This window comes from Pteropus vampyrus, unplaced genomic scaffold, assembly GCF_000151845.1.
Source record: "Pteropus vampyrus isolate Shadow unplaced genomic scaffold, Pvam_2.0 Scaffold208, whole genome shotgun sequence".
Lineage (NCBI taxonomy): Eukaryota > Metazoa > Chordata > Mammalia > Chiroptera > Pteropodidae > Pteropus > Pteropus vampyrus.
In genome coordinates, this window is record NW_011888989.1 from 3584147 (window position 1) to 3600429 (window position 16283).

Consider the following 16283-nt stretch of genomic DNA (forward strand, 5'->3'; position numbering starts at 1 on the left):
CATATTGTTCACACAAAAACTTATACACAAATGTTCATAACAGTGATATTTATAATAACCAAAAAGTGGGGACAGCCCATATGTCCATTAACTGATGAAGGGATAAACAAAATGTGGCATATCTATTAAAGAAATGGAGTACTGATATATATATATATATCAGTACTCCATTTCTTTAATAGATATGCCACATTTTGTTTATCCCTTCATCAGTTAATGGACATATGGGCTGTCCCCACTTTTTGGTTATTATAAATATCACTGTTATGAACATTTGTGTATAAGTTTTTGTGTGAACAATATGAACATGTTTTTAATTCTCTTGGGTATGTATACCAAGGAGTAGAATTATTGGGTCATATGGTAACTTTTTACTTAATTTTTTGAAGAACTGCCGGATTGTTCTCCAAAGCAGAGGTACCATTTGACATTCCCACCAGCAATGCATGAAGGCTCCAGATTCTCCATAGCCTCGTCAACACTTGTTAATATTTTTTTGATTGTAGCCATCCTGGTACGTGTAAAGTGGTATTTCATTCTTGTTTTGATTCACATTTCCCTAATGACACATGATGCTGAGCAATTTTTCATGTGCTTATTGGCCATTTGTATTTCTTCTTTGGAAAAATGTCTATTTAAATCTTTCACCCATTTTTTAATTGAGTTGTTGGGATTTTTAATTGTTGAGTTGTAAGAGTTCTTTATTATTCTAGATGCTAGTTCTTTATCAGATATATGATTTATAAATATTTACTCCTATTCTGCAGGTTATCTTTTTTTCTCAATAATATCTTTTGATGCACAATTTTTAAAAATTCTTATGCTGTTCAGTTTATCTATTCTTTTGTTCCTCATGCTTTTGGTGTTGTATTTAAGAACTTTAGCCTAATCCAAAAATTATGAAGATTTACACCTACATTCCCTTTAAGAGTTTTATAGTTTTAGCCTTTATATTTAGGTTTTTGGTCCATTTTGAGTTAATTTCTGTATATAATGTGGGAGAGGAGTCCAGCTTTATTCTTTTGCATATGGAGATCCAGTTATTTATCTTTTGAAGAGACCTTTTTCTCCTGTTGAATGGCTCTGGCACTCTTGTTGTAAATCAGTTGAGTGCAGTGTGAGGGTTTATTTCTGAACTCTAATTCTATTCCATTGATTTATATGTTTTTCCTTATGCCAGTTCTGCAGCATTTTAATTACTGTAACTTTGGTAGTAAGTTTTGAAATCAAGATGTGTGTCTTCCAACTTTGCTCTTTTTTCTCCTCTATATTGTTTTGGTTATTCAGGGTCCCTGGCATTCCAATATGAATTTTAGGGTCAGCTTGCCCATTTCTACAAAAAGGCAGTTGGGATTTTGATAGGTATTATGTGAATCTGTAGATCAATTTGCCGTCTTAATTATAGTAATTCCTCCAATCCATAAACAAAAAAATGTCTTTCCATTTATTTAGGTCTTTAATTTCTTTTGTGTTTTGTAGTTTTCTGTGTACAAGTTTCTCACTCCTTGGTTAAATTTATATCTAAGTATTTTATTCTTTTCAATGGAATTGCGTAGCTCTGGAATCTTGAGCAAATTTCTTAAACTTTCAAAGCTTCAGTTTCCAAACATGTAAAATGGAAATTATATTAAGTACCTATTTTCTCCAATTGTTGTAAGGTTTAAATGAATTGATTTTATTTAAAGGGCCTAAATAAGCCTGATGGTTCAAGCTAAATATTAAATATTAGACTGTGGACTTTCTGAGGGAAGGAGTTTTGCCTTACACATTTTTGTGACACCCTCTTCCCCCTGTTCTGGTATCGCCTAGCTTACTTAGTAACCTGTTGGTACTGAGGGAATGTAGAAGGGTGGAAAAATTGGAGTATATCACATCAATTCCAGTTTTTAAGTTTGAAAGTTAATGTGAATTGGGAGTTAGGGACACTAATTCCTCCTTATATCCACGTATTTTTGTATGGATTGTTTTCTTATATATGGAAATAAGCCTTACACAATGATTTTGCCACCTCCTGGCAAAGTTTCTTTTTAAGATGGTTGAGTGGTGGGCCTTGGCTTACTAAAGGAGTTAGTAAAGGAAAGCAGGTATTCATTGCCTAGGTGAACTCACAGTTCTTTATATGCCAAAATTGTTAATGAAATTAAAATATCTTAATTTATGAAATTATGTCACAATATTAGAGAACCAAGTAGTTTCAGTTGTATATTAATATTTAGTATGAAAAATCAGCTTTAAAAAGACTTCCTTTTTCTGAATATTATTCTGTGATGTAATTTCTAAAATTCATACATCGTTTTAGAAAAATATACAAGTGATATTTTGTAGGTGTAAAACAGATAGCTTTAAAACTTGACTTCCTGATAAACAGAGCATTAGATCACACACACTCTGAGTGTAACAGTTCAGTTATCTAAGAACTTGTGTAGCTTCTTCTGTCTCCCCAACAGAGTCAGGGTAAGAGCGTCTTTGTTCTGTATAGTGGCTGGATTAACTATTAATGATATTCTGCTGTGGTGAGAAACCTGTAGACAGTTTTAGGGAGTAGTTTCATTACATATCACCTCTAATAGAGGGCAGTGATGGTGAGGCTAATAAAATTAGGAATTTATTTAAACATTCATATTTTCATACTTTAATGCATTTTTGTATTTAGTTCCTTAAAATTTTCAGCATCAAAATAACAAAACAATAGTAACAAATACTGTATGATGAACTGTGTAAAGTATCAACATGCTCCGTTTTGTGTTAGGTTTGGTGATCTGGGGTCTTGGGCAGAGGAATAGTCTTTTTCTTTCCCTTGCATTCTTGCTCGCTGGCTTCCGGGGTGAGGGTGAGGATGGGAATTCCAATTTGAGGGGATTGATCCACTTTTCTTGCTAGAATTTGGGAATTAATAACCATTTTTATTTTTCTCAAAAAAAAAAAGCTAGTATTCCTTTTGGGTTATAAAGTATACCCAGAGTAATAATTTAAAAGGCGACAGAAGGAAAAACATTTTCTCTAGTAAATGAAGTTTTCGATAAGTGGCAGTAGCTGCTACCTTGAAAGTTCCAGACCGGAAAGCTAATGAGCCTGAGATCACTTCCTTCTCCTCCTTCAGCTCCCAGCCCTTTGCCCCGTTGTGGAGTTTGGCATGAACACGTTGTGGTCAACTGGCACAGTACCATATTTAGGAACATAAGTAATTTTTTTTTTTGAATTATGGAAGGAGGAAATTTGGTACTGAAAAAAGACTACTTTTAAAGAATGGTGATGAAATTGGGATTTTTATCTTGAAAAATAAAATTGGATTCTGAAAGTAAGCTTATATTTCATTTAACAAAATTTAAGTTATAATTGAAAAATAGATACTGAGTTTTAGAATGAACAAAAATTATATCAAGTGTTGATTGTTTTGGCATACGTTTTTATACTAAGTTTTTTTACAACAATATGATTGGGTGGCTTTTAAGTTACAATGCAATTGTAATTGAAGGACATTTTTTGCAGACTTTGAGTATTTTTTTTACATTTAGTAGCCTTTGATAATCAAATAATTATTCTTGAGACACCTAACATATTATTATCCTTGTTGACTTTTCTCATCAGTTACTAACCTTCCTAATTCCTGTATCCTCATTTGTCAGTGGATTTACCTGGAATTCTAACATTTCTTTAGTATCTGCCATTAACTTTGTCAAATGTTGCATCTTTTGTTGTTGATTTTTAGTTTTTACTTTGCTCTGGATTTGCATTTTGAGTTGTTGGAATGTATGACCTGACCATCAGTGAGAAACTGATAGAGAAAGCGTTTGATGGGTGGGGGCAAAGGCTGGTGTTAACTGGGGACACTTTTTTGAATGGTTAGTTCACTAATAATTATTTTTGTTTGCACAATTTTTGCTTTTTTATGTTTTCTCATAATAGAGAAAACTTGAATAATGAATGCTGGCATAACAAGGACTCTTTTTTAGGCTAGATTGATCTTCAGGGTGTTGGTTAGTCAGTATTGACCTTCCTAGATGTCTCTGAGACTTTGCTTTTACTCATGCCCCCTCATGAAGGGTCTCTTACTACATGTCTGTCTCTTGAATTGAGTCAGGACGTCAATAATATTTGGTTCCAGATGGTGATTATCAGGGATTGACTCTTGACTGAGCTGGGGAAGTGTCTGTAGGCAACTCCTTTGCATTTAAATGGGAGCCCCTTAAATATCCTCCTAGGCTTAAATTGGAGACACCAAGAGAGAAGGCCCTAAATATGCATCCTGAGTCAGCAGAATCTGAACATGTGAAATAAAGAGAAGAAGTTAATTGATGGTGAGGGAAGAAATTAAATTAGGATCAGCAGTGTTGCTCCACCAGGATGATGAAGCGTTAATTAAGGTGGAGAACAGTCCCTCTGAGCACTTGGTAACATAAACTGAGATTCAAGAGCTGCCTTGTCTTCTGAACAAGATTCTGGTACTTAGGCCTGCTGAGGTATTTTCCTATTTTTGCAGTAATATCCTAGCACCTGAGATCACCTAAGTACATACCTGTTTCTTGTAGCTTGAAATGGCTCCAAATATGTATTAGACAGTAATTAAAAAAAAAGTATATAGCCAAAATAAAAATCAGATTTTTGGATAATCATGTAATGAATTTGGCAAATGAAAGGTAGTTTAGTAAATCTCTTGGAATAAACTTGTGGAAAAAGGATGTAGGTCTGAGAATTTAGGTAGAATTATCTGCCCAATTATTGTGTTACTTAATTTCCATGCCATAAAATAAAAATCTTATCTGAGTTTGTGCTTGGTGCTTAGTGATCTAAAGGACACAGGGGCATATCACCTCTGTGGCATCCCTATGTTAGTTTTAGGCTGCTATTACTCTTAGAATTCCAGGTGGATTCAGGACTGCCCAGTTTCTCTTCCAGGATGTCTTGGAAGCACCATCTTTACCGGACTTAGTATTATATTAGTTACTGCTAACTGCTATTCCTGGTCAGGGTTCTTAGGGATTGGCGCAGCTCGGGACTCATGGCCGTAAGTGTTCCGGGAGTCTTCAACCTCATGTGACTGAGTAGAAAGTGAAATATTAGAGAAAGTAGTCCATTGCTGAAGAGTTAAATTACTCCTCTTTACAAATAATTTGAGTATCTTGTAAAGTATTAGTATAATGAGAATAAAGGGGTATTGTGAAGGTCTGTAGGAGAATTCCCAGTGCATTGGTTTTTCTTTTTTGCTATGTAAGGTGATGAATAAGAAAAGTATGATGTCACAGGCCAACCAGTTATTTTAATTAAGAAAGCCAACTAATAGTGATGATTCTAATGGATTGGAGATATGAGAAAATAGCATTTATGAAGCTGATTTTAAAAAAAGACTGAACTATTCTACTTGCATTGCTAAGTCCTTGGAAATTTAACTGTTGGTCTCAGAGACAGTAACCTTTTGAGAGGGTAATGTTATTGCCTCTAGCTAATCTTTTTTCCCTTCCAATTTCTTTATAAATTTGTGGATTCAGCTAGGCGATGGCATCTGAGTATCCTTCTTGCTCTACTTTGTTTGAATCTCTGATTAATTGTATCTGGCAATGCATATTTAAGAAAACGAACTTAGCTAGATTGCACCATTAACATTAACTAGACTAGAATAGGCTACAGTGACCATGAAAGTATCAACAGACATGTGTGAATTGAAGTGAAAATGCAATTCTCTGTCCTTAAGGAAGCTTTGGTCTCAGTGGGGAATCAAACAAGTAATGCAAGTGTATGTGATACATGGAGGGGCAGAGGAGGTGACCTGTATTCTGTCCGGGAAGATGTCAGAGAATAGGTAATGATTGGGCTGAGATTAGAAAAGTGAGTTGTGTGTGCAAGGGAAACGAACTGCACAGTGGTATTCCAGGCAGAGCAAACTGTGTAAGAAAAGACTTGGTGTGAGAAAGCATGGTGTGTTTGGGGAATCGTAGAGTAGATCTCAGCATTTCCAGAGCATAAAACATATAATAAAAAGGAGGAGGGTGGTAATGATGTCACAGAAGGGACAGGGATACTAGTCTGGGATCTCTGAAAAATTTCTGACTGGGGGTTTGGGGGTTAGTGATGCTGCTCTTCACTAAGACAAAGACCATAAAAGGAGACATTGGATTGAAAAGTTGATGGAGTTAGTTTTACATATTGCATTCAAGGCATTTAGGTGACAATGTCTAGTAGGGATTGAAGGACATTTCTGGGTTGTGGAGGAGCATATTGAGCTAGAAATTCAGATTTGGTCGTCATCAGTGCCCTTATGGTTGTGAATGTCAAGGGTACAGATAAAAGAGAGCGCTAAATCCTGACCACTAGATCACCAGGGAACGTGGAATAAGGGTACAAATAAAAGAGTCAGTGAGGGAAAAGAGGGTCATGTGAGTATCACCAACATTTGAAGGTCTGGGTGAAAAAAAGATGATCCAGCAAAGAACCCACATTTAGAAGAATCATAAAAATACAAAAGCATTAAAAAAAAAAAAACCCCAGCAAAACTTATGTTATTGTATAATGTTATTTAGCAATTAAAACAAAGTTATGACTAAAACATCAAGTGAACTATAATTTTTAAATATGCTTATTCAAACCACATAGGTATCACTGGATTATTTTCTTTGTGAAATAAAGAGGTGCGGCCTTTTTGCCCTCATTGGCCTGAATGCATAAATGGAGACAGTGAATGGTTAAATAAATATGTATTTACAAGGTTGTAAATTCTGCTGCTTTGGAAGAACCAAGGAGTGGTGGAAAAGAGAGTAATTTATAGAGTTGTGGAGTCGGGGTGGGTATAAGGCTTTAAAATGCGAACTATAAAAACATAGTGGCACACTTTATCAATTCATAGAGCAAAATAAATTCTAGGAGAGTTTAAGATTTACGTGCAAAATAAAATTATAAAGTGTATTAGAGAAAAATAGGATGATGATTTAAAAATTTTTAGTGTTGGGAAAGTCCAGGTTTAACAGGAGACCATAATTCATAAAGGAAAAGATTAGTGGACTTAATTGTAGAAAAATAAAGTATAGGGTCCTAGATACTGTGAGTAAAATAGAAAACCAATCAGCTAATTTTTGGGGAAATATTTGTAGCGCATGTAAGAGAACGTCCTAAGTGTGGTCATGAGAGTAGATGATTTGAGTGATCAGAGGTTTTCAGAGGTTCAGGAGACGGTGAGGAGACTTGAGGAGGCCACAGTCCCTGGCCAAGATTTTTGGAGGTCGTATCAATATGAACACCAAAGCCCCCCAGGATTGTGGCAGTTCTTGTGGTGGAATGAAACTGACGAGGCTTCTGGAGTTCTTAATGACTGTAGGGGGTAATCAGACCCATGGATGGTATTGATAAAATACTGATAAGATAGTAGCATAGATGGAATATATGCGCCTCAAAGGGTACAGTGTTAACGGAGTGTTTGCAAACATTCCTGAACTTTTCAGTTTTTCTGAAGCTATAAACAAATCTGAAGATTTGAAGAAAATGTAAAAATGATGTTGGAAACCTTTTCATGTATTATTTAAAACCATTTGGTTTGGAGCTCCTAAAGTTACCAGCCAGAAAATGGGTTAGAGTTTTAATTTTTCTTTCCAATGTTTATAAGATTGGAAGGGTATAAACTTTTCTTTCCAATGTTTATAAGATTGGAAGGGTATAAACTTCGTTAGAGCTGTGTAGTTTCATCTTGGGGTCTTTCAGCTTAAGTGTACAGATTTTATATAGATACACTCAAGTGCGAACTTTTTTCTTTTTGGAATGAAAAATCGCCACGGTGAAGATGGATTCAAGTGTAACCTCATTTCTGAAGTGGTTAGTTGATTGACTGGGAATATTCTCTAGATAGGGAGACTAAGATACAGATTAAAGTTAAATTTCCATATGTAATAACACTAATGATAAACAGGTGGATGTTGAGGTTAGTAGTAAGAGGGACAAGATGGATTAAAACTGTGGAAAAACTTTTAAGATGGGACAAACGTAGTACACCTCATTAATTCATTCAAGAAATAGTTATTTAGGATCACTTTCCTTTGCTAGGCAGAGAGGGTTTATGTGCCAAGCATGACCCTACATGACTTTCATGGATTATTTCATTAAGTCCTCACAACAGCCCCTCATCTTAGAATTATTATCCCCATTTTATAGGAGAGGAGATAGAGGCTTAGAGAGTTTAAGTAATTTCCTCAAGGTCATGTAGCTATTAAAAATGTTGGAGAAGCCAGCTTTCAAATCCAAAGTTACTTGGCAGCAGAGCCCGAGCTCTTAAACACTGGGCTCTTTTTAACCTGGTGGGAGGGATGTTACTGAGCATTCACTATGGCACCAGGTGCCAGGCTCTGTAATCCATGTAAAAATCCTCAAGGTAAGTTTCATTATCATCATCTCAATTTAACCACATTGCAGGGTGCTCTCCCCAGTGGTTAGGTAGTTTGGCTATAATCTGTGGTAGATTCTGTTCTCTCATTAGATATTCATGCCATGCCGGTCATGCCCGTTGGAAGAATTGTAAATTTAAGCAATTTGGAAAAATCTTTATTTTAACAATATAAAGAAGATACTCCTGCAGAGGTCCATTGTATTTTATGTAACCAATTTTTATTCCTTTTCCCTTTACATCTTCTCATATTCTTTTGGTTTCTGTAGTCAAGATTTGTAAAAATTAGGCTTTATTATACCCTTAAAAAACAACAACAACAATAACAACAAAACCCCAAACTATTGAAGTCTACTTCGAAATCCTGAGACTGCCTATAGCATTTCAGTGGCATTGTGTTTTATTTTTGGTATGTGAACTTTTAATTACAAATAGGAAAACACCTTTATGAAAAGGAAAACAGTTTTACATGTGAAATAGTCTGAGTAATAAGACCATGTCAGTTTTATTCATGTAAAATTATGTGCTTTTGGTTAATCATTAGTATTTTAATGGAAATGGATTTTTTTCTTTCTCTTTTCTACCTCCCTTTTATTTTTACCTTTCCTTCCCTTTTAGTCTATTATCTTTTTTTCCAAGTCAGTATCAGGCAATTATCTTTTAAATAAATTAAATTGGTGCTTTTATTTCTGTTTTAGATGGCATTGTCAGTCCTTTCCTAAAAGGAGAAGTAGATTATCTGCTAGGTAACTGCGTGTTGCTGTTCACTTGTGCTGTACTGTGAAAGAGGAGGGGGAAATTAAGGTGTAAAATACAAGTCTTTCTCTAAAGGAGCTAGGGAGTAGAGATTAATTCTATTTTTAGTTAAAAACAACCAAGAAATTATAACAAAGGTTAAACAATTTTAATCTATAAATTGGGGTTCTGGTTTAATGTTTCATTCTTAAGTGATAAAAATGATTCACTGAGCCATATTTTTCAGGGCTGGTGAAATAGAAGTAGCCAGGGGTTGCATATCTGTTTATTACAGCCTGTAACTTTATTACCCAGGCTTCTCAGATTATCTAGTATGTTGAATTCAGTCGTTAGCATTTCTCGTTTGCATTTTAATTTGCTGCTTTTAATATCTTCTAGTAGGGCCAGACTGGTTCTACCTTAAAAAAGAAAACACCCCTCTGCTTAAAAGAAATGGTACTTCCTGCTTTCATAAACAGTCATGTGCATAGTTTAGCAAGGCCTGATGCCTCTGGAGCTTTTTCCCTTTATAGCACCATTGAATCCCAGTCCTAACAGAAGTACTGCGAATCTTGTGGCCTCATTTTGAACAAAAGGGATTAGAGAAGAAAAATCTCTTGATATAAGGCTTGAAAGCAAGGGCAGGCAATCTTGGTTGTGAATATTTTCTGATTTTTCCAGAAATCAAGCAGAAGATTGAGCTGCTGATGTCAGTTAACTCTGAGAAGTCGTCCTCATCAGAAAGGTACAGCTACATCTCTTGCATGAACAATTAATGGTGTAGCATTGCTAAGAAACAAACCAGGACATGTTTTTTTCTTGTCAAGTTTGCTATATAATGTATTGTACTGCATGCTGGTCATTGTGCTGTATTGAAGATGTGTATATGGGCAAGCTGTTCTGCTTTTACAAAGGGTAATTGATTTTTAAAAAAATAGTGAAGCCTAATCAGCTGCAGCATGCACACCATAACACAGCAGACTGCTGGTTCATGTGTGACAGCTGTTGAAGGCTTTAAAAAATAATTTGCTTAGCTAAAAAAATAAACAAATATCTTACTTTCTTTAAGGAAATTCTAGTATTACATTTTCTTCCTGTATTTTGATGATGTCGCTACACATAATTACCAACATTATTTGTAAGATCTAGGTTAAAAATTCTTGACTTTTGGTTGTAATAAGTATTTTCTTATGTGGAAAGGGAGTGCCATTTGTAAATAGCTTAGAAATTGCAAACCCACAGATTAGTCACATTCTGAAAGAGAGATATGCTTCTTCAAGTCTGTGCTAGGAAATGGAACAGTCACTGCATGCAGTAATGGTTCGTGCCTGCAGGTAAGGACAAAATGACTCAAGTATTTTTAAAGCAATTATTTTATCTGTCAATCAAATGATTATACCTGTAAGGAGGTATTTCCTTAAAATGGCTGTTTTACTTAATGAATAGAATTAAGATTTTTTAAAATCTCAAGTCAGAAATGAGGCTATAGTTGTCTGTTTTGCTATGTAAATACTGTGTTCATTTCCATTTTCCAAAATTCTGTATACTACATAATGTTTTAAATTGGGATTTGGGGGCATACAGTTGATGCTTACCTTTCTCTTGATTACCTAATAGTTTATACCTGATGTTGATATTTTGTATTTAAGGTGTATTGATTTATCTCTTCTGTGGTTAGTTTTCAGGGTTATCTTTTTGTTCATAGGTTTAATATTTAGGAAAATATAGAGAAATAATTTGGTAGTTAGGGATTAAATAGGAAAACACTGGAAAAAATATGTGAAGAACCTACCATGGTAAAGAAGATTTAATTAAAACACACTAGTGTATGGAGGACATGCTCTGATGGCAAAATGATGACATTAAATCGATTTATTAGTATAATTAGGTGAAAGGCTCCTGGCTATAATTCTGGGCATTAGAGATATGGAAGATGTTACTGCTTTCTTTAGAGACTGAAAATAGAACAATTTAGGTACATTTGTGTTTATTTTTATGTAGCGTCTAACTTCTGGTTTGTGGCTAGCCATCCGTTTTTAAGTATTCTGTTTCCTGAGATGAAGAAACAGACCTTCAGTCTTGTGAATGTTCTGCCAGTAAAATGGTGGTGATGGGAAGGGGAGAGCATGGTGGTGCAAATAGGGAATGGTGTGGGTGCCAACTGTAATGTCAGAGTTCTGTTGCTGGGAAGAGCATTCTTAATGAGATGACAGCCGTAATTATGTTGGTTTTCTTTTTTGAATAGCATGAATTCTATATTGATAAATTGAGGGTTGAACAGAATGAATGAGTGTTAATGAGAAATGAATTAGGAATGGGTGAAGGTTTTTTTATGATTAAAATATATTCTCATAAGGAAAAACTCTAAAATATTTTAATTACTTAATTTCCTAAGCTCCTGTGCTTAAATTGGATGTAAAGGGAGGATGTATGTGACCGTGATTTTAAAGTTTAGGTATCATCTTCCATGCTTACGACAACTTTATAAACAGTTTTACCAGAGCTTGCTTGCTTTGTTTGTTGGGGGTGGGGGGAGGGTTGGCGCTTACGCATAATATTTGGCAGTTGTGATATGCTGACTTAGTGGGTGTTAAATGTAGTTTATGGGTCGGCCAACACTCTGCAAATATAGACATTGTTTCATTAATGTAAATATATTAAAAATAGAAGTTACTTCTTTTTTCTTTTTTCTTTTTTTTTTTTTTAAAGCCGTACAATAATGAGTAGTCAAATCATTTGCCTTTCGTAATTTGTTTGGAAGAACGTGAAAAACAAGAATCCAAAGTTAAGAAAATTACGGCCTAGTACCATTATATCTTGCCCAGGCACTTTTTAAATTTTTCTTCTTTAAGGTGAGGCAACCCTTGGTTGACCTCACAGATTGCAAGAACCTTGTCAGCTTACAATTCCTTATTTTTTATTTTTTACACCTACAGCACCTGGTCTTCCTAGTACTTCCAAGTAATAACCAGGCCCGACCCTGCTTAGCTTCCGAGATCAGACGAGATTGGGCTTGTTCAGGGTGGCATGGCCGTAGACTTGCCCAGGAACTTAATAGCTTATAATATCATGTAGCATTACCATCACATTCTTCAATTCTTTGTTCACCTATTACCTAAATTTTAAAAGTCTTTATTTATTTATTTTTTTTAAGTTAGTTGTTTGAAGGATGGGCTAAGTCTCAAAGATATTTGGAATTTATAAATGGTCAGTGTTCCCATGAATATATTATATTGGGAGGAAGGATGAAGAAACCCAGTCTTCTTTCTTTGTAGAGGGGAGAAACTACTTGTTTTTAAGAAACCAAGTTATTATTTGCCACAATTGATTTTGCTCACTGTCTGCAGTATAGAATAATATTTTGATATTTCATGGAACCGAGTAGAGAAATAACATTTTCAATAATAGTGATGTGAAGTTCCTAATAATTTTTCCATCTCATATTCTTAACCCGCTTAATGGGAACTGCTAGTTTTCTAACAACTAGTGTTGATTGAATTAGTTTTTTTCAGACAATTTTGTAAAACGGGAAAAGCAAAACAAAAAATTTATTTTTGTAGACCTTTCAAGATCTTTCATTGAAAAATACAAATCGGATTTGAGGTAATATCATAATGGAATTTTGAATGTTTTTGGAGGCCTTAATTAGAAAATATTATTTTAACATCTCAGTACCACCTTGAAATTTAAAATTATATTTTTATCTTTAACAGAATAGTGGGGGTGGCTCCACAGTGTAGTGGTTAGCACGTCTGCTTTACACGCAGAAGGTCCTGGATTCAATCCCCAGGTGGAGCCACGGACCATACCTGGGGTGGGGTGGACTCCAGGCCCTGGGCGCACGCCATGAGCGTGTGGGAGGAGACGCCCCACCTTTAGAGATCCAGTTCTTAAGGGGAAATGGCAACATCCATAGGTCAGGGGTGGAAGTATGTGTGGAGGGGGAATTAAAAGAGGAGGAAAAAAGAAGAATAGTGGCGGTCCATCGAATGTCATTTTATAGGGGAGGCATAGAGTTCCTCTGTTCATAATGGCTGACTCATAGGACAGAAACCAATGGAGTGACAAAAAGTTATAGTTGTTTTTTTTTTTTTTTAATATTTTGGAGAAAGAGAAAAATGTTAACTTTTACTCATTTTAAAAATTAAGGACAGAGAACGTTAATGAATGAATAAAAAAGAATGGTGCCTGATTCGTATGCTGTTGCCAGTTAAAAGGAAGATAAATCTGTTGCAAGAGAATACCCATCTTACAGATTTTAGGCGTAACTCTTACTACGAGTATTTTCTTTTTGATCGAGTGCCTGTCGAATGAAGGAATATATTCATCTTAAATATGGTAGGGACAGAGCCACACACAGTTTTACTTCCTCATCTACTCCATGTAAATGTAAAAAAATAAAAAATAAGGTGTGTATATTTATTTGATAAAAAAACTAGATTTTTAAGTTTTTGTTTCTTCTTGCATTTCCAAGCTAGAACACTATTGGGATTTGGAAATTTATGGGGTAGAGTAGGTTAGGAAAAGTAGTAAGAGAAGCAGTACTAACAATAATAGCTAGAAAAAAGGTAACGATCATTTATTAAACATTTTTAGATAATAGTTCTAAGTGATGAGGAGAGAGAACACATAAATACTGGCTGTTGGAAGGACTCAGGCAAATCATGCTAGAAAGATCCTGAGTGAACAGAAAGTGCTTTGCTGTACTAAACTTGTTGTCAAACTGTATTGCTACTCCAGTGAACTCATGAACAAAATTCGACAACTCTTAATCAAAAGAAGAGCTGAGCCCAGAGTGCTCAGAGCCATGATTTCCAATCCATTTGGGCTGACTCCAGGGAGGGCTGAGCAGTTTGTGAAGCTGAGAATCCACATTCACACTCAACATTGCCCACGTTGCTGTTAAATGTAAATGGATGTGTAGTCATTAATAAAGTTCACAAGCAGTCAAAAGTAAAATATCAGTGCCTGCTAGGTTTGCATTTTCTCAGAGAACAGATACTAAAAGGATCATTTCTAGTTGTGTGTGTATTTTTGACATTTTTATTTTGTTGTTTTAGAGGAGTCCTTATACTGGAATAAATAAGAAGTAGTAGCCTAGATAATTAGCATCCCGCATAGCTAGCACATATTTGAATTGACAAATTGCTAACTACCTTCTTCAGGAGAAGAGAAAAAGGGAGAGGGAGGAAGTTCAAAAATATTTATGCTGTGGCCTGTATTCTAACAATGCCGTATAAACAAGATTGGTGCAAAGTAATAGAGATTATATGTTGTCCCTTCTTCAGCATAAGAGCATTTGAAACACATAAAGAACCTGTGCTATTTTTGTGCATGTATTTTAATTCCTTTTCTTATTTTGGAGCCTCTTAAGTGCAGAGAAAAAGGGCATATGATAATGATGCGTGGTTGCAGAAAGCAAAAAGAGAAGCCTGAAAGAATAAGGAGAAATGAAGGGAGAAAATAAAATAAGCATAGGACCAAATGAAGAGAGAAGGAAATAAAGGAGATTCAGTGAAAGAATCCAGGACCGAGGTGTCTTTTATTTGCTCTTAATGTTGAATATACTTTCCTCCATGTCTCTGGGGAACTAAGAATAATCATGGCAGGAGAGCCATCTTATAGAAGATTCTTTCTTCATTGTACTCCCCCTCCCCATTTCAGTTCGAAGGGTAGGACAGACAGTTCCCAATAACTATTTTTACCCCTGCTCTGCCACTGTTGGCTTTGTTTCTCTGTTAGCAGGATAGATGTATTTGAGATGTATTTGAGATATATGTATGAGATGACAGTGGCCAATTTTGTTGTCTACCCTCCACTCAATCCTTATACTTTTGTTTTTGTTTAATTTTTAGTAGTGTTTTTATTCAACATATATATAGGAAAGTGCACAGATCATATAGGTCATTACAAAATCCAATTTATTGATTTTTAAAAAAAATGTTGCAGTTTATGTGTTGTATCTAAGAACTCTTTGCCAAGTCCAAGGTTACTAAGAATTTCTGCTATGTTTATTTATAGAAGTTTTTAACTGTGAATATTTAAATCTGTGATTTATTTTGGGTTTTAGTATTAAGGTAAAGATTGAGATTATTTCCAAATATGATTATTGAGTTGTATCTGTTTTTGGACATTATATATAAATAGAAACCCTCCTCATCCGTCGTTTCCAAGGTTACTACCTGTATGAGTAGTTGTAATTGATTCAGTCTCATTGCTGTAGATATTCACCATGTGAATATACCTCACTTTATTTATTCATTTTGCTATTGATCAGCATGTGGGATGTTTATAGTTTGTGGCTATTAGAAATAGTGCTTCTATGAGCATTTGTATACTTGTCTTTTGGTGAATGGACCTGTGCATGCATTTTTGTTGGGTATATTCCTAGGAGTGCAGTTGCTGAGCTTCAGTGGGTGTTGCCAAATTTCCAAAGTGAATGTGCCAGTCTGCACCTCCCAGCTGTGCTCCAGGTCCTTGCCAGTTTGCTGCTGTATATTCTTTTTTCTTTCCCTTCCCTTTCCTTTCCTTCCCTTCCCTCCCCTCCCCTCCCCTCCTTTTTTTTCCCTTTTCGTTTTTAGTGTTCTTGTGGGTGTGCCAATGTGACCCAGAGTTGGAGCCTTTTTGAGGAGGCTTAGAAACAGATAGGGGACTATTTCTGAGTATTGACTTTCACGAAAGAGATCAGAATTGGAAGTTTAGATGAAATAGGAGCCATAGGGTATAGTCATCTGAGGTACTATGCGCCCACTGACTGATTCTAATCTCTTAACTGGGTCTTAGAGGCCACAGGAGTTAACATTGGGTTTCTGACTTGATTTCAGTAGCAAAACTATTTCTTCTTTAAACCTTATTAGAAGCCTAAAACATGAAGAAAAGCCTGGGCAGGGGACCAGGAAGGTAATCAGAGCCTCGGTTCTTAGACTCTCCAGGAGCTCCAGTCCTCTGCCTTGAAAACCCTTGAGGTAGGTAGGCCACCTTAGGTCTGACCAAGAAGTTATGACATTTTTTGATATGTTACAAATGTTAAATTTTATATTGTTTATAAATTTTTTTTATGTCATATACCTAAATAAAAGTGTAGTGTTATCTTTTCATTTCTGTTAAAAAAAAAACCTGGACAATTATCTGAACTTCCTTCCTGTTGGTCATTATTTTTTTGGTCTAGATGTGGTAATTTCTAAAT

At 35.3% G+C, this 16283-nt stretch overlaps 1 protein-coding gene across 7 annotated transcripts in view; it reads left to right on the top strand.

Annotated features, from left to right (window-relative positions):
• Positions 1-16283, top strand: part of SRPK2 (SRSF protein kinase 2) — a 192335-nt gene that overhangs the window by 54461 nt on the left and 121591 nt on the right. For 2 of the 7 annotated variants that reach the window (XM_023537993.1, XM_023537991.1), the window contains one exon: positions 9779-9842. The exons of 2 other annotated variants lie outside the window; for them this stretch is intronic. In XM_023537993.1, coding sequence (XP_023393761.1) covers positions 9805-9842 — 38 coding nt within the window. In that variant the 5' untranslated portion in view covers positions 9779-9804. Of the gene's footprint in view, positions 1-9570; positions 9843-16283 lie in introns of those variants that run through there. 3 more of the 7 variants (XM_011372523.1, XM_011372525.2, XM_023537992.1) reach the window with 2 other exon arrangements.